This window comes from Diceros bicornis, chromosome 1, assembly GCF_020826845.1.
Source record: "Diceros bicornis minor isolate mBicDic1 chromosome 1, mDicBic1.mat.cur, whole genome shotgun sequence".
Classification (NCBI taxonomy): Eukaryota; Metazoa; Chordata; class Mammalia; order Perissodactyla; family Rhinocerotidae; genus Diceros; species Diceros bicornis.
In genome coordinates this window covers 9,078,999-9,101,136 of record NC_080740.1, presented here as the reverse complement: position 1 = coordinate 9,101,136, position 22,138 = coordinate 9,078,999, and the positions used below count along the sequence as shown (strand labels likewise).

At 38.4% G+C, this 22,138-nt stretch overlaps 1 protein-coding gene across 2 annotated transcripts; it reads left to right on the top strand.

Annotated features, from left to right (window-relative positions):
- Nucleotides 1–111: 111 nt before the first annotated feature.
- DHFR (dihydrofolate reductase) lies at nt 112–22,048 on the top strand. Of its 2 annotated transcripts, none has more exons than XM_058523409.1 (6): nt 112–258; nt 609–658; nt 3,672–3,777; nt 11,344–11,470; nt 13,860–13,975; nt 18,626–21,859. In XM_058523409.1, the coding sequence occupies exons 1-6, from the start codon at nt 173–175 to the stop codon at nt 18,708–18,710; spliced, it is 570 nt and encodes a 189-aa protein (XP_058379392.1). In that variant the 5' UTR covers nt 112–172; the 3' UTR covers nt 18,711–21,859. The 2 variants fall into 2 exon arrangements, with proteins under 2 accessions (XP_058379392.1, XP_058379472.1); XM_058523489.1 differs by lacking the exon at nt 18,626–21,859 and adding an exon at nt 21,874–22,048 and having other exon boundaries at nt 118–258.
- The last annotated feature ends 90 nt before the right edge of the window (nt 22,049–22,138 follow it).

Here is a 22,138-nt window from a genome sequence, read left to right as displayed (position 1 = left end):
GCGGGCGCGAGCACGTCGCGACCCTGCCGTGCGCCGGGGTGGGGGGCGGGGCGGGGGTGGGGCCTCGCCTGCACAAATGGGACTGAGGGGCGTGGTGGCCGCAATTTCGCGCCAAACTTGACCCGGCGTCCAGGTCTCGCGAGCGAGCTCGGAAGTGTTTGCTGCCGCTCTCATGATGCGTCCGCTAAACTGCATCGTCGCCGTGTCCCAGAATATGGGCATCGGCAAGAACGGGGACCTGCCCTGGCCCCGACTCAGGTACCTGCTGGGTGGGGGAGGGTTGGGTGTGCGGGGATCGAAGCTGGCGCAAGATGCGCTTGACCCGGGCACCTGGCCGGGGCCGCGCCGGGCAGACGGGCAGCGAGAGGATGGGTCGGGCTTGCGACATGAACTGACCGAGCCTGGCACTGGGTTTTTCTTCTGCGTCAGGAGCCGGGAGACCAAATTACTGATTTCCGTCCCGCTCCTGCTGCCCTGCGAGGCCCTTCCCCGCGGCACCCCACTCCAGAGCAAAGTCCCAGTCCTGGAGACCCCACCTCCACCCCAGCGCACCGTTTGTCCGGCTTGGATAACGTTCTGAGTAACGCTGTGTTTTCTCTAACTTGTAGGAATGAATTCAAGTATTTCCAAAGAATGACCGCAACCTCTTCAGTAGAAGGTAATATGGGATTTTTAAGTGATTGAGGTTCTCAAACAGTCTTGCTCGAGTAAGCTTCCAGTGCAAATTTTACTTAAATCAAAAGTTTTCCGTGTTAATTGAAACATTTTCTCTTACCATTGATCTGTATGAAGTTCCCAAGGTTCATTAAACATTTTTTTTTTATTTTATTTGAAATTTTATGTGGGCACACATACAATTGAGGTGTTGGGCAAAATTGGCAGCTAGAGACTCCGATGGAGGAGGTCTTAGGTGTAGCGGCTGCAACTGAGGAGGGCAGTGGAGAGGAGGCCATAGGTGTCCAAAAAGTGGTTACATGGTCCTGGGTTTGGAGATCAGGAGATTAAAGGAGATGCGGGAAGACATCAAGGATGACTCGCAGATTTTCAGTGCAAGAGTCTGGGTGAATAAAAGAGTGGAGAGTAGTATGCAGTTGTAATGATGACGATTTTGAGATGCCTGTGGGGTATCCAGGATAATTTCAAACACCGGGAACTAGATGAATTGATCCTCTGGAGAGAAGAGGATAACCAAGGAAACGAATATGGGGGTGGGAGTACCCGGTTTAAAACCTAAGAGACATGTATGTTTGATCATAGGAGGAGGAATAGCCCAGTGATAGCCATCTAGGTGAGATGCCAGGTCCTTGGATTTGGCACTTAGGTCACTGGTGCCAAAGATAAGATGGCAAGAGCTGGAATCTAAAGAAATGACGTGGACCACTCTCAGGAATCCTAAGTATGGTCTGGTAATAGGAAGAACATCCAATGCCTGGCCTGTTTGCTGATTTTCAGTAAATACAGTGGTCCCCCCTTATCCATGGGGGATGCATTCCTAGACCCCCAGTGGGTGCCTGAACCCTATATATACTACGTTTTTTTCTCTACATACATACCTGTGATAAAGTTTAATTTGTAAATTAGGCGTAGTAAGAGATTAACAGCAATAACATAATAAAATAGAACAGCTGTAACAATATATTGTAATAAAAGTTACGGTAGATCTTACCAACATCAGCATGATTTTTTTTTCCTTCCTTATTACATTAAGAACTATCATGTTTTCACTTAAAGGAAGCCTTTTACGGCTTCTCTTTGGCATATCCGAATTGCCAGCATCACGACTCTTATGCTTTGGGGCCATTATTAAGTAAAATAAAGATTCCTTGAACACAAGCACTGTGATACTGTGACAGAGGACCTGATAACCTAGATGGCTACTATGTGACCAACCAGTGGGTAGTGGATACACAGGGATGATTGACATCCCCTGCAAGACGGATCAGGAGGGCTCAAGATTTCACACACTAGTCAGAACGGAGTGTAATTTAAAACTTATGAATTGTTTATTTCTGGAATTTTCCATTTAATATTTTTGACCACTGATGACCTCCAGTAACTGAAACCACAGAAAACGAAACCACAGATAAGGGAGGACTATACAGTATTTCTTGGCTGAATGAATGAAAGGGTAGCAAGGGTGTCTTGGCATTTTTTTTTTGATGTCTCCCTATGGTCTTCACTCATCATCTCCACCTTAATTGTTAGGCCAGGTCTGTACCATTTCTCTCATCAGAATTCCTCACCTGTTGATGCTATTTTTAATAGTTGCTGTCTCCTTATTGAACACCTAAAGGTCTATTCTTGAAAGTGCAGTGCATATTGTATAGGGGTACCATGAACTATAGGCATACCTATTTTCTTTAATTATTTGAGGGAAAAAAAATTTTTCCCAACATTTGGAGGTAATATTTGATTATGAGCAGTGAAGCAAAATATGGAAAAATGCTTAGTCTTACTACTGGTAGTTGGTAAACACTAGTGCTTTTGTTTAAATAAAATCAAACTAATGAAGATTCCTTTATAAAATAGACACATGCACTCCTTTTGGTAGTCTGTCACAATATATCAAGAATCATAGAAATGTGTATGTTTCTTTGATCCAGATATCTGACCCCCAAGGTTTTTCCTCCTAAGTAATTAAACCAAAAATGGAAACTATATGAATACAATTTTGATAGAAGCATTATACTTGAAAGAGAAGGATAGAGGCACAATTGAAAGGGTTTTAAGCTAAGTAGAATATTAAGCAGCTATCTTTAAAAGTATGACTATTAATGTAAATCTACAGAGTACACAAATATGAATACTAATATATCATTAGTATATTAGTATGTTAGTATATATCATATATTAGTATATTAGTATATCTGTATATATATAGTTAGTATATATATAGTATAGTTAGTATATATATATTAGTATATTAGTATATACTAATGTATATAGTACATTAGTATATTAGTATATATCATATTCAGTATGTATATACTGAATATGTTATATTCAGTTATATAGTTATAACAGTACTTATTAGATACTGAACATCGTTCTAAGTCTTCAATCCCCACAACAACCCTAGAAGTAGAAACTGTTGTTATCTCCATTTTATAGATAAGGAAAGTAAGGCATAGAAGGTTAGCATGACTTGCCTAGTTCATGACAGAATACATTCAACTTGAGAACTTTGACCCAGACTCTTTGCTCTTAACAACTACAGTCATGTGCCACATAATGACGTTTGGGTCAACGACAGACGGCATATACGATGGTGGTCCCGTAAGATTAGTACCATATAGCCTAGGTGTGCAGTAGGCTATACCATCTAGGTTTGTGTAGGTGCATGCTATGATGTTCGCACAACCACAAAATCACCTAACGGATGCATTACCCAGAATGTTTCCCCGTTGTTAAGCGACACCTGACTTTATAGTATACGTGATTGCAATTGGTTAAAACTAAATATTGGGTAAAACCAAAGGGAAAAATAGTTACTATATTTAGGTAATGGGTAATAAATGTAAATTTTGGTAAAGCTGTTTTAAATTTTAGTTTTTTTAATGCAGAGCCACTAGATGTCACTATGACAATCATATGTCTATATATTTATGACTATATGAAAATATATATGTATATTCCCAAAATATACTTATTCTTTCTATATGCTTTTATAGGTAAACAGAATTTGGTGATTATGGGTAGAAAGACCTGGTTCTCCATTCCTGAGAAGAATCGACCTTTAAAGGACAGAATTAATTTAGTTCTTAGCAGAGAACTCAAGTAAGTACTATGACATAAATTCACCACAGGAAAATCATGTCCTATTTCTTATGGTGGAGATCAGTGTCTGACAAGTAAAATAGTATGATTGTAGCTCTGTTGACGAAGCTGCTTATATCATTAAGGTGATTACAGAAAATGAATGAGCAGTTGTTTATGTCACAGGACAATGACTTACTCTGCTCCTTAAGTCATTGGTTTCATCACCTTGAAAAGTTGCATTAAATCTCACTATGCTGGGCTGGCCCCATGGCTTAGCGGTTAGGTGTACGCGCTCCGCTGCTGGGGGCCCGGGTTTGGATCCCGGGCGCACACTGACGCACCGCTTCTCCGGCCGTGCTGGGGCCGTGTCCCACATACAGCGGCTGGAAGGATGTGCAGCTGTGACATGCAACTATCTACTGGCACTTTGGGGGAAAAATAAATAAATAAAATTTTTAATAAATAAATAAATCTCACTATGCTAACATATTTGCAAGTTTCCTTGAACGATTATTGAGTAGGCTCAAATATCATTTATACAATATAATTAATAATTTTTCTCTAGTTTCACATAAAACCAAAATACGTATGTTTTGAGACTTGCCAAAATTAAATGGTTATCCCCTCTCTGGACCCTGTCCTAAAAACAATAAGATGTAAATTTTAGGATGGGCTGAAAATCTTAATCGTAAAATCATAATCTTGTGATTCCTAGTTTACCACAACACCCAGATAATGTTTTCTACTTGTGTTCTTTACCTGGTGTCTGAAGGTAAAAAATTTCAAAGTATTGAAGTGGACCCAGGGGTCCTGGAGAGAAGGTAGTGTCTGCAGTTGGCCTCTGCTGGGAATTTCCCTGTCCTCCAGTCCAGCATTGGACTGGGTAGTTCCTGGTGCCTGGAAATGCCCTGGGGACCTGGGGCATGAGGGACTGGGTGTAGTTAATGCGTTAAGTCTGCCCACGAAGGCACCTCCAGTGGTTAGACCTGCACCACCACGGCTTCCGTGTCATTTACTCCACCTGTGATGTTTCTTGATGTCTCTTTTTGTTACTTTTTGTTGTTATTGTTTACATTGGTCCTAAGCCATTAAAATAACTTACTGACCCTTTGGGGGGTGGAGGTAACCTGAGTTAGACCTTAAGGGAAAGTTTGGGATTGGCATGGTAATCGTTCTTCCTTAAACTAATAATGTAATCACAAAAAAAGAATGCAGTGTCCTAGGGCACTGCTCATTTGAGAACAGTGGTCCTAATAGTCCTTTCCCATTTGTATTAGTCAGGATTCAACTAGAGAAGCAGAACCTATGTATATGTATACATAGGCTGACAACAATTGTGGAGGCTGGCTAGGCAAGTCCAAAACTCTGTAGGGTAGGCCATCAGGGAGGGCAGTCTGGAACTCTCCAGCAGGGGCTGAAGCTGCTGTCCTGGGGAAATTTCTTCAGGGAGACCTCAGATCTGCTTGTAAAGTCTTTCAACTGATTAAATTAGGCCCACCCAGATTAAAGTCATCTAATTTTTGACTTTAATCTCATTTACAAAATACCTTTGCAGCAACACCTAGATTAGTATTTGAATAACCAAGGACTATAGCCCAGCCAAGTGAATACATCAAAGACCATCACACTAAGGGAAGGAAAAAACATGACACGACAATAGGCTGAGGGGATTCAGGCTTATGTGGATTTTCTCCCAAATCCCTCCTAGAAAATGGCATAGGTAAAAACCTGAGAGAAAATATAGCAGAATATTTGCATGGAGTGCCTTTGGGGGATGGGGAATATGTTGATGTACATCTTGCCATCTGCCTCAATCTTCATATTGTTTTTCTCTTCGTTGCTAGGATGTTCTGATTATCTCTTTACACTGTAGAATCCAGATTCACAGATTGTATTGCCATTCCCAGAGACTCTTTAATAACATATTCTTGAATACTACTCAAGTTTATTTATGACTAGCTTCAGCTAAAACAAAGAAGTCTCAGTGGGGGAGATGTTCAGTTGAACCAGCAAATCTCAAGTGATGAGTCTAATTTCTTCTTTATGACCCCCCTGTGGTGTGTGTAATTGAGTTTGGTTGTTTGTTATGTATTTATATATAACATTTGTTGGTGTATTTCGCTTTTTGTTTTTAAGGCAGAGAGAAAATTTAAAGTCTTTATTATCAAGCATGACAGGAAATAGATAGGGACACCAGTTAGGAAAAAATTTTAGAGGTTTTTTTTTTTTTTGTCCTTCCTTCTGCTTCCCTACTTGCTGGTGAATTCCACACATATCCTGAGCACCTGCTGTGTGCTGGGCGCTGTTGGGTCCTGAATAAAAGGGGAAAGATTTACACATGGAAATCACTGTTGCTCATACAAGCGTTTAGAAATACTCAGTTTTTCACCACCACCCCCAATGTAAGAAGAAACTGAATCCTTAAAGTAGCCCCAAAATTTGCTGCCAGATACTAGTTATTGGGTAACTATTTACCTAATAAGGTATAAGGGAAACAGTGCTTTTCCAAAACTTTCTAGGCAATCAAGTTGCAGCTTTAAAGTAAATGTTAAGCAGCCACCTTTGGAAAACTGATTGGCATTTTCCCAAAATGTTAAACATAGAGTTATCATATGACCCAACAATTCCATTCCTTGGTATATACCCAAGAGAAATGAAAACATGACCACACAAAAACTTGTACATAGATGTTCACAGCAGCATCATTCATAATAGCCAAAAAGTAGAAACATCCCAAAAGTCCATCAACTGATGAATGGATAAACAAAATGTTATATCCATACAATGGAATATTATTGCGTAATAAAAAGGAATGAAGTACTGATAAATGCTACAATATAGATGAACTTTGAAAACAATATGCTGAGTGAAAAAAGCCAGACGTAAAGGACCATGTGATTCCATTTATATGAAATGTCCAAATAGGCTAATCCATAGAAACAGAGAGTAGATTATTGGTTCCCTGGGAGAGAGAGGTGGGGAGTGGGGAATGACTGACAATAGATACACAGTTTCTTTTTCTTTTTGGGGTGATGGAGATGTTCTGAAAGTAGATAGTGGTGATGGTTGCACAACTCTGTGGATGTACTAATAAGTTACTAAACTGTACACATTAAAAGGGTAACTTGCTGGCCAGCCCTGTGGCTTAGCAGTTAAGTGCACGCGCTCCGCTGCTGGCGGCCCGGGTTCGGATCCCGGGCGCACACCAACGCACCGCTTGTCCGGCCATGCTGAGGCCGCGTCCCACATACAGCAACTAGAAGGATGTGCAACTATGACGTGCAACTATCTACTGAGGCTTGGCGGGGGCGGTGAAAGGAGCAGGATTGGCAATAGATGTTAGCTCAGAGCCGGTCTTCCTCAGCAAAAAGAGGAGGATTAGCATGGATGTTAGCTCAGGGCTGATCTTCCTCACAAACACACACACAAAAAAGGGTAACTTGTATGTGATTTATATCTAAATAAAGCATTTTTTTAAGTCTTTAGAACCAAAAATTAAAGAAATTTTACTGCAGTGCTGTGGCTTTGACAGTATCTTTAGAAAACCCCAAATTGCCTCCATGATATAAGAGGTTGTAAATTGTCTTCAATCCACAAAAGTTATCTCACATTTCATGGTATAATAATTTTGTATGGTCTCATGGTCACATTCTCCACAGTGATTAAAACTTTCTCCTCTTAAAGCTGCAGTCCCCTCCCCACCACTTACACATTTGGTACAGCAAAGACTTACTGACCTGGCTTCTAAACCCGGTCTGGCGCCTGTTAACTTTGTGGCTTCACACAGGTTGCAAGAAAGTCTTGCTGAACCTCAATTTCCTTACCTAGTAAATGGGATTGATAATGACAATTTCTTAGGGTAATTTCAAGGATTAATTGAAATTTTATATGTTACATTTCTGGCTCATGGAAGATACCCTACAGATAATCAGGTCCTGCTCCCCCGATCACTACTACTTTAACAAAATTACCTCACCTTAGAGCTTACAGAAAATAGTAACGTTAATGAAATCACGATGAACAGGCTTGTGATCTCCTTTTCACTGAAACATATCATTTTGTTCTTCCTTCTCTCAATCTTGAGACAAATAATCCCTTCCCATCAAAATCAGTCCCCTCCCTCGCCCCCACTACTTTTTTCTCAACTCCATTTTTTTCTGTCCTCAAGACCTTCCTCTTTTATCCTACCCTTTAGTATTTTAAACCTCACCTCAGATTACTTTTCTTCTATCCTCAACTTTCTTGGAGTTTTCTTGTGTTAAACAACTTTTGTAACTTTAGCATAAGTCTCAGTAATATCTGTGGTGGCCTGTCTGTCACATCTGTGTTTTGCACATGTTTTTATCTCCTTCGAGACTCAGCTAAGGGATCGTACTCCAAGGAGTGTTCTTCTGCACACCGCGCCCAGATGGTGCACCTCCTCTGTGCCCATCCAGCACCCTCCACACATCCCCACTGCAGGTCTTTCTCACTTTATGGCCATGGTTGGATATTCCTCTGCCTGCCATCACCATCTTTTTGGTACAGGGAGTGCATTTTTTTTTTCTCTATTGCCAGCATCTGGCATATCTCTAGTAAAATAGGGATTCAGAAATTTTTATGGACTGAATAGTCCATAGGTGATTTATAAAAATGGGATCATCCCACATAATATCACTTTGTAACCTGCCTTTTTTCCTCACTTTATATATTAAAAGATGAATTTCTATAAATATTTTTAGTGGCTGCATAGTATTCCGTTATGAGGATGGAACATAGTTGAATCAATTTTTAATAGTTGGAAATCACATTTTTAAAGACTGAGTATGAAAGGTCTTAAATTGAACATATTTCTGAATTCTGGTTAGGACGTGATTGTAGCCTAGGGTTTTTTGTTTGTTTTCCCAACAGTCACCAGGGAAATTAGACCAGAATTCCATCTGCCATGTCATCCTCGTTCATATCAGGCACACTGGAAAAGCATGTTTATGTGGTACCGTGGGGTGATGAGATGAGGATGCCCAAGGCCAGAGGACATTGGTCTGAAGGCTTTGCCTAAACAAGGCCACACTGTCCCAAGGTCTGAGGGGACCAGAGTCTTGACACCCTTGTAGTCCGTGGTCACCGGTTCTCACTATTGTCTGTGTAAGAAGTTGCAGCGCAGGCTCCAAAGTCAGGCTGCTGGAATTCAATCCCAGCTCCACCGTTTCCTAGCTGCGTGACCATTGGTTACTTAACCCCTCAGCCTCAATTTCCTCGTATCTATAAAGGAATAGTAGTACCTACATGGGACCGCTGCTGTGCTGCGTGTAAATCACTGCCTGACCCTGCTACTTGGTAGAGCAAGTCGGCACTCGGTAATGTTAGGTATTTCCTTTCTAATACAACTATCCATCAGGTAAAAAGCAGCCTCCCTTCAATAGGGCTTTTAAGGAAAGAGATGGAAGTATCACTTGAGTGCCTACTGTGTGTGTTCTCTCTTAATCCTAGGGCCAGCCCTCTGAGGGAATTCAAGACAGTTAGAAACAAAATATCAAGCATGTCCACAAGCTTCTTGACACAGAATATGTATGCTACTAACACCAGCTACTACACACCAACTCTCCTTTGTGAGGAAATCCAATCTGGATTCGTTTCAGATAATTATGGGAAGGAAGCAAAAATAAGTAACAATATTGAGTGCTTGCTGTATGCTATTTACTGTGTTGCTTTCTAGGATTTGTGTTGTGAAGAGGGGGCTGCACTCAAACATTAGCTCAAATTTTTGCTTGTTCTTTTCTACACATCTAGGGGTCCAGTGTTTCCTATGAATCTTATTTCTAAACTACCAAATAGCAACATTTTGCAGAAGCATTTCCTCCATGTCTTTGTTATAACTGAAACCTGAAACAAATCCTTAATCTGTTCTTTGTTTTCCTTTTCTGGACTCTACAAAAGGGCAAAGAAGTCTTCACCTTTCTCAAGCCATTGTTCCACAGACTTCACAAAACTATTGCCCCCTTTCTTTGAAGTCCACACCAAGCATGTATACCACCTTCTAAATCATTTTGCTGTAATCCACCAACTTCCAGGATGCCTCTTCAGTTTTCCTCATATGTCAGTTCCTAAATCACCATTTTCCATTCTACCTTATCTCCTGTCTGGTCCTGAATTCAACATCCCCAGATACTAAAATCACCTTGACTCTGTCTCGGTCATTCTAGACTTTGTTTATTAACTAGACTATCTTCTCCCCCAGCTCCAATCTGTTTCTTCTAGATTTGGTTCTCCCCATGAACAGCCTAGCCAACCTAGTCAGTCCAACTGCCCTGATACCTTAGGAGATCCCTCGGCTCCTTTAACCTCACCCTGGCCTCCGTGTCTTTTTCCAGCCTTTAGTCAAAATATATTCTTTGTGCTATCTTGACTTCTTTAGAGATGACAAAGAGTGAAGTAACTAAGTATATATCAAGGAGGTGAGGGAGAAGGCAGCCAAGAGAATGAATAGACCCCATTAGCTCTTGATTAATCGTTGTTATAACTACTCATTCAAAGGCAATTATATAATTTTTTTAAAGCATCAGTCTAAGAACTTGATATTGAATTGTAATTTCTGTTCTCTAATTATTATGAAGGTCTAATTCTGCATGTTTCTTCATTTGTAAAGGGAATTGCAACCCCCCCCTCCCCTACCTAAAAAAATAAACCAATTCTGGAGGTGGGGAGAGATTGAGCTAGTCAGTGTAAATACTGAAATTAACTTTTCCCCTTTTGGGTTTTTAATTACAAAAGTAATAACATGCTCATTTTTAAATACTTCATCTATTTCTATGTTGTTTGAAACATGGAAGTTCTTTCCCCACTCCCCAAAGGTAACCACATAGTAACAGTTTGAATATCATTACAAACTACAGGCATTCAAACCTACCACTCTTTTTCCAATATTTTATCATGAAAACTTTCAAACATACAGAAAGAACTTACAGTAAACACCTGTATACCCACCACATAGATTCTACCATTGACATTTTACTATGCTTATTATATTATCATCCATCTATGCATCCATCTGTTTTGTTCTTTGTTGCATTTCAAAGTAAATTGCAGGAGTTAGTATACTTTTTCCTAAATACTCCAGCATACATCTCATTAACTAGAGTTCAATATTACTTTACTGTTTTTTTCTTTTAAGAAAAATATTATGTACAATGAAATGTACAAGCCTCAAGTGTACATGTGCTAAGTTTTGACAAATGTACATACCCGTGTAATCCCATATCAAAGATATAGAGCATTACCATCACCCTCAGAAAGTTGCCTCGTGCCCCTTCCCTGTGAATTGTTACCCCATCCCTCCAGAGACAAATAGTGTTCTGATTCTTTTCCACCACAAATATGTGATATCTCAGGTGTTTGTCCTTTTTGGTTCGTTGTGGGCCATACATCCACAAATGTGGGTTGAGTTATTGGTCATGAGTCATACTGATGTGAAGTGCTTTTTGTCAAAAGGATTCATGTTTATGATGATTTTAGTTTTATAATTACTGCTTCCTATTTAGATTATCTGACTCGTGTTTTTATTAGAGTTTTATAGAAATTATGTGTAATCCTTTCTTTTAACCTCAGGGAACCTCCACAAGGAGCTCATTTTCTTGCCAAAAGTTTGGAGGATGCCTTATCACTTATTGAACAACCAGAATTAACAAATAAAGTGGACATGGTTTGGATCGTGGGAGGCAGTTCTGTTTATAAGGTAAGTAAAGTTGTCTGTAAATATAAAGAAATATTCTACCCTACTTTCTTCCAGCTTCCCTCCCATCCAAACTTTAAAAAAATTAAGCCATGAGCAGAGGAAGCTCATTATCCCTGCTGTAAGTTAGGTATACTGTCAATTTGAATTATTTATTTTTTGATACTATCATGCAAACTAAATGAAAATGTAAAAGTAAGTTTTTAGGTCTGTATGAGTTTGTTTCAATTCAAAATAGTTGATGTTTCCAATTTTAAAAACATTCTAAATCTTTCCCTGAGCCATCCTTGCCTGCGCTGTTTTCTACTCCCTGGATGTGTTGGAGGTGCACTGAGTCATTCCCTTTCCTTCAAGGATAAATGTATCTCTGACTGAGAAAGAGACGAGGCTCTCAGTTGGTAGACACTGACTATATGTATATGAATTTGTTAAAAACAGAAAACTTTCCCTCAACAATTTTCATAGAATGTGAGGGCGTGGGAGAAGTGTTATATGATTTCGTATCATAAAAAATACAGCATAAAAGAGAAAATATTCCTTTTTCTTGATACCAAGTGGCTTCCAGCTTTAAAACATTTTGAGGACAATAAGTAGAATTCTTTGACTCTTTTAAAACACTAATGAAAGATTAACATTTATGAGGAGGAAAAAAATCCACCAGTACCCTGTGGTGGCTTGTGGGAACATAGGTACATTGAATTATTTCAGAAAGAAGAGGTAGACCAGGATCCTATGTAGAATTATAAAAACTCTGTTACTCAGGTTCCTGTTTCTACAACCTTTTATTTTCTCCATTTAATAGGGGGAAAATGGACATTTTCCTTTAATCTTTCAGTCAAGTATGAATTTCTAAGAAATCATGTCCTTTCTTTATTTTGTTCAGTACTTATTTTGAGTGATTCAATACCATATTCACTTGAAAATGTATTTTTTAAACAATATAAGGGCTTAAAACTAAATATATTTATATAATTTGATATAATCTATATGTATATAAATAATAAGGAAGTAGAACCTCCAGGTGGTAATTCTGCGTTATCCACCTACCTCACATCACAATAGCTTGTTGAACATTTAGGCTTATCTTCCCATGGGCCAAATCAGGCTTCCCAGCCTGTTTTTGTAAATAAGGTTTCATTGAAACACAGCTAGGCCCATTGGTTTAGTATTGTCTATGCCTGCTTTTGCCTACTAAGGTGAGAATCCATATGGCCCGCAAAGCTTAAAATATTTACCTTCTGACCCTTTACAGAAAAGGTTTGCCATGTATCATTAACTTTGATACGGACCTTCAAATGTTCCTATGGTTAGTCCTATTCAATTTTTCTAATTTTTTGGTACACTCAGAATTGGTAGAATATTTATTTGGTTGAGGCAAGAGAATAAATGATTTAATATAAGCTATAGTATTGAAAATAAAAAGTAAAATTTGTCTATTCCCTCATTTGAAATTTTAAGGATAACACTTGAAATTATGTATATATATCTTCCCTCAACCCCCATAAGCTATTTGAAGATGAAGAGTTATTGCTTTCTGGGATAAAGGGGTACATATATATGGTGACGGATGAAAGCCAAACTATTGGTGGTGAACACGATGCAGTCTATACAGAAACTGAAATATAATAATGTACACCTGAAATTTACACAATGTTATAAGCCAATATGACCTCAGAAAAATAATTTTTTAAAAAAATAGCATTATTACTTTCTTGGAACTGCAATTAGGACTCATGACTTTTTATTAGAATCTTAAGATATTTGTTCCAGGCAGTTTTTCTGTAGAAACTGTCAACTGTACTATAGGCAGTAGTTAGAAAAGTCATTAACAATATAAGGCCGAATACAATCGTCAGCAGCAAGAGGCAGAATAAATTACCTACTAGCATTATAACTATCTCCTGAGAAATGGAAGCATTGTTAAATTTTATGTAAATGTACTGAAGTATGCCCTTGGGATTTTCAATAGTCAAGGTCTGATGAAATTACACCATCTTATCCATATATACGGATATAAATTTTTCTATGGAGAGTAACTAGATAATTTGGGTTCTTAATTCTTAAACACCACCAAAGACAAAAGACAAAACAATGCTTAAATGAAAAAAGAGTTCATATAAGCAAACCAGAGGCCAGAATATATTTAAACTCATTCTCATAATTATTGATAATGATTAATGCCATTCTCAACATAACTAAGGCATACTTTGCAGGACCCTAAACTAAAGAATAAGATATTTAAATAGCATGCTTTGGATGTAACAAGTTATATAGCATGTCTTTAATACCTAGTACAAACTTGACTATGTAAAAAGAAACAAAAATCTTAGAGTTTCTATGTCTTTTGACACAGATAAATAAGGTAACTCATGCCTTTTATTGTGTTTCAAAGGAAGCCATGAACAAACCAGGCCATCTTAGACTGTTTGTGACAAGGATCATGCAGGAATTTGAAAGTGACACATTTTTTCCAGAAATTGATTTCGAGAAATATAAACTTCTCCCAGAGTAAGTATTAAATGTTATTAATTAGTATAACTATAAATATAAAAAAGTATAAATGTTATTAATTAGTCTGAAGCACTTTTGGATTTCTTGCTTAAGAATTATAGAAAAGTGTATGTCTCTTCAGATTGAATTCAGAGAAGTAATGTCTTTTATAGACAAATACCGTAGGAATTTGGGGAAATCTGCTTTAACAGACTTGGGAATGTTCAGGTTTTAATGGTTTTACTGAAATCTAGAGAGTAGTCAGTTCATTCTGTGAGGTGTATGTTTAGGATCAGACACTGTCCTAGGCACTGGGACACAGTGATTACCAAGAGAGATGCTGTCACTACTCTCCAGGAGATTACATTCTTTGTAGTAGAGGAGGAGGGTAGCAAATGACAAAAACATCAAAAGAGTTGCTGTGTGGAGAGTTGAAGTATTGGGTGTGGTAGAAACTGTGTGGTCTGAGAAGTCTTCTGAAGAGTGGTGTTTACACTGAGATCTAAATGGGAAGAAGCCAGCCAGGCAAAGGGCAGAGAAAAGCATTCCAGGAAGAGAAACAGCTCGTGCAGAGACCTGGGGGCAGGAGCAAGCGTGGTGTGTTCTCTGAGCGTGAAGGCCACTGTGGGCATTGTGCACAGGGGGAGGCCAAAAGGGATCAGACCACGTGCAGGTTTACAGCGTTCTGAAAAGAGTGATACTGTTCTAGCTGTTGATGGAGAGTGGACCAGACGGGGATGAGAGGAGGCAGGGAGACCAGTTATTTAGTAGTAGTTAAGCTGAAAGATGAGGGACTTAGCAGTGGTGGAGATGAAAAGAAGAGGTTCCACTTGCTTTACTATGGAGTTGTGATTTTAACATGAATCTGCCTCATTTTAAAAACTCGTAGCATTTTAATTTAAAAGCACTTTTCAGCTGTTGGCTATGGAAAGTAAAAGTAAAAGATTAATTACATCAACACTTTCAGACTAGCTTTTCACACATTCTTTCACATATTCTCAGTTGAATCCAGTCATTATTCTTTGAGTGTGAGTTTGTTTTTGGAAATAACTCCTAAAAGAACATTCAGAGCCAAACCTGAATAAACAAATGGCCAAGCTTTAGAGTAATAGTCTATTGCTCTATCGAGCAATAGGTAAGAGTCTCGAATCAAATGAAGTGTGTGACTGGTTTTCTTGGGCTCTTAACCAGCTCTAAATAAAACTGAAAATTGTAAGAACTCTAAAAATTTTCCAGACAGCTAAAGTACATGCTTTTGCTTATAGTCTCCAAAGGTGACTACTTAAAAAATCACACTTAGTGATTTCATATACATTTATGTAAAAATCAGTTGTGTTTCTTTGTCTCACCTTATATATTTTCTCCTATACTGCTTAGATTGCTGATTCTCATATTATGTGAATATTGATCTCTGCTGTTCCTCATTTCTTATCTTTCTGTTGCTACTAACAAAAAGAATAGATTACTGTGTGAATTAGCTTCTTATTCAATACCTTTCCAAATCCTATTGCTCTCCATCAGACCTCTTTCCAAAGCTGTGACCCTTCAGGATCCTTGATAACTTAAAACAAATACCATTCTGGCTTGGAGAAACGAAAAATGTAACATCTGTATTGAAAGATGATTCACACATCACAACATTCACCCATGGAAAGTATATAATTCAGGGGGCCGGCCCCGTGGCTTAGCGGTTAAGTGCGCGCGCTCCGCTACTGGCGGCCCGGGTTTGGCTCTGGGGCGCGCACCGACGCACCGCTTATCCAGCCATGCTGAAGCAGCGTCCCACATACAGCAACTGGAAGGATGTGCAACTATGATATACAACTATCTACTGGGGCTTTGGGGAGAAAAGGGGCGGGGGGAAGGAGGATTGGCAATAGATGTTAGCTCTGCAAAAAGAGGAGGATTGGCATGGATGTTAGCTCAGGGCTAATCTTCCTCACAAAAAAAAAGAAAGAAAAGAAAGTATATAATTCAATGGTTTTAGTATATTTGCAGAGTTGTGCAACCATCACCACAATCTGAGTTTAGGACATTTTCATCACACAAAAAAACTGTGCTCTCCATTCCCTTCCCCTTCTAGTCCAGGAACCATTAATCTATTTTCTGTCATTATCTACGTCCAGATCTGCCTATTCTGGACATTTCATATAAACAGAATCATATAATATGTGGTCTTTCCTGGAATTGGTTTATTTCATTTAGCATACCATTTTCAAGTTCATCCATGTTGTAATATATATCAGTGCTTGCTTCACAAATTTTCTCCCATTATCTGAATCATCTTTTCACTTTCTTAATATCATTTGCAGCACAACGGTTTTTAATTTTGATGTTGTCTGGTTTTTCTATTTTTTCTTTTGTCACTTGTCCTTTTGGTGTTGTATCTAAGAAACCATTGCGTGATCCAAGCTCACTGAGATTTACTGTGTGTTCTTTTAAGAGTTATAGTTTTAACTCTTACTTTAAGTCTGTGATCCACTGGAGTTAATTTATGTATGATGTAAGGAACGGGTCCAGGGTCTTTCTTGTGTAAGTGGCTATCCAGTTGACCTAGCACTGTTTGATGAGAAGACTATTCTTTCCCCTGTTGAATTGTCTTGTTACCTTTGTCAAAAATCAGTTGACCATAAATGTAAGGGTTTATTTCTGGACTCTGAGTTCTATTCCATTGATCTATATGTATATCCTCATGCCATAACCACACTGTCTTAATTGATGCAACCATGTAATAACTTCTGAAATCAAGAAGTATGAGTCCTCCAACTTTGTTCTTCTTTTTCAAGACTGTTTTGGCTATTCTGGGTCTCTGGCATTTCCGTATGAATTTTATGATCAGCTTGTCAATTTCTGCCAAAAAGCAAGCTAGGGTTTTGATAGGTATTTTATTGTATCTGTGGATCACTTTGGCGAGTATTGTCATCTTAGCAATATTAAGTCTTCCAAATCATGAACATATGATGTCTTTCTGCTTGTTTAGATCTTCATTAATTTCTTTCAGCAATGTTCTGTAGCTTTCAGTATACAAGTCTTGCACTTTATTGTTAAATTCTTAAGAATTTTATTCTTTTTGATGCTACTGTAAGTGGAACTGTTTCCTTAATTTTATTTTCAGACCGTTCATTGGTAATACATAGAAATACAATTTATTTTTGTCTATTGATCTTGTATCCTGCAAGCTTGCTGAACTCACTTATTCCAGTTGTTAGTGGATTCCTTACGATTTTCTATATACAGTATACATCACTTGCAAATAAAGAGAGTTTACTGCTTTCTTTCTAATCTGGATGTTTTTTATTTCTTTTTCTTGCCTAATTGCCCTGGCTAGAGCCTCCAGTACAATGTTGAGTAGAAGTGGTGAGAGCAGACATCCTTGTCTTGTTCCTGATCTTAGAAGGAAAGCATTCATTCTTTTACCATTAAATATGACGTTAGCTGTGGGTTTTTTACACATGCCCTTTATCACATTGAGGAAGATCTCTTCTGTTTCTAGCTCCCTGAGTGTTTTTATCATGAAGAGGTGTTAGATTTTGTCAAAATGCTTTTTCTGAGTCTATTGAGATGATCTTGTGGGTTTTGTCTTTAATAAGACAAAAATACACTAGTTTACTTAATACACTATTAATATGGTATATTAGGTTGCTTGATTTTCGTGGCAAACTAATCTTGCATTTCTGGGATAAATCTACTTGGTAGTAATATATAGTCCTTTTTATATGTTGCTGGATTCAGTTTGCTAATATTTTGTTGAGGATTTTTGCATTTATTTCAAAGGATATTGATCTATAGTTTTCTTTTTTGTAATATCTTCGCCTGGTTTTGGTGTCGGGTTAATACCAGCCTCATAGAATGAGTTGGGAAATGCTCTCTCTCCTCTTCTGTTTTTTGGAAGAGTTTGTGAAGGATTGGTATTAATTCTTCTTTAAATGTCTTAGAAAATTTTGATAGCGAGTAGACTGAGATAGGAAATTGCTGTTCAAAGCCAAAATCCAAGGAAATTGCTCCAAAATGGACATTTTAAACAAGGCTATGGAAGAAAATGAGAAGGCTTTTTTCCACTGCAGCATTTGATGGTCATCTTACTTTCAAGCCTGTCCCAGCACAGTAGCAGCCTCTCTAACGAGGGTGGAGGGGGTCCCCAATAGGGAGATGTAGAGGAGGCCAGTCTTGCGTGAAGCAGAGAAAAAGTAACCTCCTCTGAAGGCAAAGAGAATATACTTTGTCCCTGGAAGTCTGTGACATTGCTCAATTCTTGAGCTGCTTTCTCTCCAAATCTCTGTACACTAGAGAACTTAGAGTTGCTCCCTACTGTCCAGAAGTGACCTCTGATCATTCTCTACTCCTCCTCCTCCTTTGCCCACAGCTCCCACTTAACTTAGACCCCCATCATCCCTATCAGAGGGCCTCTTGTGGTTACATAGATTTCAGTTCAAACACAGTATCTTTTATTAACATCATACTTCCTGGTAATCAAAGCACTAGTGTAATGAAATAAAAATGAAAGAGGACTATTGTGAAGCATGACGAGAATAAAATTAGAGTGTAGATGAAGCCACAAGTGTGGAAACCTAAAAGCAGAAGTTAATTTTAACAAAGTAAGATGGTTTTTCTTTGTGTCTGCCTTTTTCCCCCCGTGGGTCATTTTCTCTGCAATTATTCTTCTGACAGCACCATGCCAGCCTGTCCTCCAAGGCTCTGCCCTCATTCATCTTGCCTGGAAGAAATCTTTCTGTCTCACACTATTTCACACTAGGCTCCAACCAAACCAGCAAGCCCAAATATTTTATACCAGCAGTTTTCTGCTTAATGAGGCGCAAACAGACTTCTCCTTCTAGTTGACAACGTTCCACAAGACAATGTATTCAAAGAGGATTAAAGACCAGAGAAGCCTTTGAGGCAGTAGTTAGCTCCAGAGCTGAGACAGAGATGGATGCCCCTCACTGTGGACAACTTGAAGTCGGTTCTTGATGGGCTGACGTTTCCTCCTCTGCCCCCCTTACTTCCTGACTGTCCAATAGGATCCTGGCATATTGGTCCACATTATTTGTACGTTCCTCTCCTCCTGATCCTGTGCTTCCTGTAGAGTCTTCATTTTATTTTAGTTGTGGTTGTTTCTTACGGATACCTGTTCAAGAACTCTGTTTACCTCTTTCTTAGACCTTCTATCAAATCATCTCTGTATTATTCTCGTGATCCTTTGTCAGTTCACATCTTATGTTTATTCTTATTCATTGGCTTCCTTAATGCTTGAAGATTCTAGAGGGGAGTCTCTGTCTGGATGGTTCATAACAAATAGATGGTATTTCCAAATCCCGTTAGACTTAAACTCAGAGTTCAAATGTGGGCTCTTAGGTCGTTTTCTCTTCAGAAAAGTTTGGAATTAGGATTATGAGGTAGTTATAATCATTATTAAAACAAACTGAATATGTGAATATTGTGGAAGGTAAAATTAATCCTAAGCAGAATTAAATTTTAGTTTCACAGAGAAGATTAACATTAATACTATGGCTAGTGACCATACCAGCCAACAGCATAGTTATTTCTAAGTTATTATTATTCAAAGTTTACAAATAACTTTGATACTTGCCTTTTATCTTATTAACTGACAGTCTTGATACTCTTGAGAATTTTACACACACACAAAAATGTAAATGTTGCTTTTTGATGACTCATTCCAAAGGTTTATAGTTGGCCTAGTAAAATCATTTCTTTAAAAAAAGGAAAAAAGCTATACTGCTACTAAAACAGTGGAATAGAAACAGCTTAGAAAATGGTTAGTAAATAGAAGCATAGCTTCTCCCCCTGAAATGTAAATTATTCAAGAGAAAACACCTTTTTCTCTTCCTTACACGTTGTTATGCTATTGTTACTTCATGTCTCTAATTATAATTTTTATCAAAATGGCATAATCTCTAATTGGTCAACAAAAAGTTAATGCCTATTATTACTCATCAATGTGTTGGATAGCATAAGAGATTTAAATTTTTTCCTGTATTATCCCTGCCCTACAGTGAGTTTAGAAAATAGTTAAGGGGACAGAACAAACTAGTAATAGTAATGGTTAACATTTGTAGAGCATTTAAAGTAATGAACTCACGATGCTAAATTCTTTATAAGAAGAAAGACTTTTATTGATAGCCAAGTGTCACGCAGCAGAACCAGAGTCAAACACAAGTCTGATTAGAGCAGGGGTTCCTCACCCCACCTTGAGCACACTGGGGTGCCGCCCGCACAGTACTGAGGACGTGTGCCAGGATTTGGGTTGTAGACTGAGTGGTCAGAAGAGCCTTCAGTGGAGGACCTGGGTTTTGTTTTTTTGTTGGTGGTAGGTGTTTTTTCAGTGGAAAAAATTGTTTTTATTGTGGTAAGAATGCAGCATGAGATACACCCTCAACAGATTTTTCAGTATACAATACAGATTAACTACAGGTACAGTGTTGCACAGCAGATCTCTAGAACTTAATCATCTTGCACAACTGAAACTTTATACCCTTTAAACAGCAACTCCCTGTTTCTCCTTTCCCCTAGCCCCTGTCAACCACCCTTCTACTCTCTGTTTCTATGAGTTTGACTATTTTAGATACCTCATATAAGTAGAATCATGCAGTATTTGTCCTTCTGTGACTGGCTTATTTCACTTAGCATAATGTCCTCCAAGTTCATTCATGTTGTTACATATGGCAGGATTTCCTTCTTTTTCAAGGCTGAATAATATTCCATTGTATGTATATACCAATTTCTTTATCCATTCATCTGTCAGTGGACATTTAGATTGTTTCCACATCTTGGCTACTGTGAATAATGCTGCAATGAACATCGGAGTGCAGATATCTGTTCAAGATCCTGATTTGAGTTATCAAAAAAAAAAAACACAAGAGATAACAAATGTTGGCGAGGATGTGGAGAAATTGGACCTCTTGTACACTATTGGTGGGAATGTAAAATGGTGCAGCCACTATGGAATACAATATGGTGGTTCCTCAAAAAATTGAAAATAGAATTACCATGTGATCCAGCAATCCCACTTCCTGGTATATACCCAAAGGAGGGCCTGGATTTTAAATTGGAAGCTGGAGGGAACACAGACCTAAGTGAGAGTTAGGGAGTGGAAAAGATCAGATAAACAGTGATTCTAGTAGAGGAATTCCAACAAGCCACACACTGGGGATAGAGCACTGTGGTGTCCATTGATTAAACAGAAATCAAGAATCTCTAACCATGCACCACACATAACTTCAGTTCTGCTCTAGACAGCTAAAGATTGTGTTTTTCTTTTGCTCACACAAGAAATTTGATGCCAAGTGTAAGACTTGCATAAAGTTCTTAAGGAATTTCATATTAGCTGGATGATAAGTGGAAAGATAAAAGAGAAACTGCCAATAGTGGTTAGTTTGGGGGAGAATAAAGAGTCAGAAGGAAAAGAGGAGAAGAAATTACACTTTTTTTTTCTTAATGTAACGTCACTATTATTTTTTTTTTTGCTGAGGAAGATTTGCTCTGAGTTAACATCCATTGCCAGTCTCCCTCTTTTCTTCCTTTTCCTTTTTTTTTTTTAGTGTGAGCCGCCACCACAGTATGGCTGCTAACAGATGAGTGGTGTAGGTCCACACCTGGGAACCAAACCTGGGCTGCCAAAGCGGAGCGTGCCGAACTTAACCACTAGGCCACCAGGCCTGGCCCAGAAATTACACTTTTTGCTTTCTAACTTTCTATACAGTTTGAAATGTTTTCTTTTCATTTGCATATGTAGTATGTTTGCAGAATATTAACCCAACTTAACAGTGGCTTACCATTGTGAAGAAAGAAGGGAAGACTTTTATTTACTTTGTGCATTCTTGATGCCTTTTGGCTGAAAGTCAGGGAAGCTATATTTTTAATTGATACATTATTTAATTATATATATTTTTCTTTTACAGATACCCAGGTGTTCTTTCTGATATCCAGGAGGAAAAAGGCATTAAGTACAAATTTGAAGTATATGAAAAGAATGATTAATGTGAAGACGTTTTCTGATTATTTCAAGTTGTTCCTCCTCCTCTCCAAAAAAATTATATATCTTAACAATAGAAAAAAAGACTTTTGTTCACTTTAGATCTATGGATAATTATTTCTAAGCAATGTGTTTTTATTCCCCATTAATTGTAACTAGACCATTCAAATACCATTGGTGAGGGCCGGCCC

Excerpts from the sequence above, each read along its gene's own strand:
- DHFR (XM_058523409.1), top strand. The coding sequence starts at position 173 with ATGATGCGTCCGCTAAACTGCATCGTCGCCGTGTCCCAGAATATGGGC. Across the intron at positions 3,778-11,343 it reads GTTCTTAGCAGAGAACTCAA|GGAACCTCCACAAGGAGCTC; the intron begins GTAAGTACTATG and ends TTTTAACCTCAG. Across the intron at positions 13,976-18,625 it reads AAATATAAACTTCTCCCAGA|CACCATGCCAGCCTGTCCTC; the intron begins GTAAGTATTAAA and ends TTCTTCTGACAG.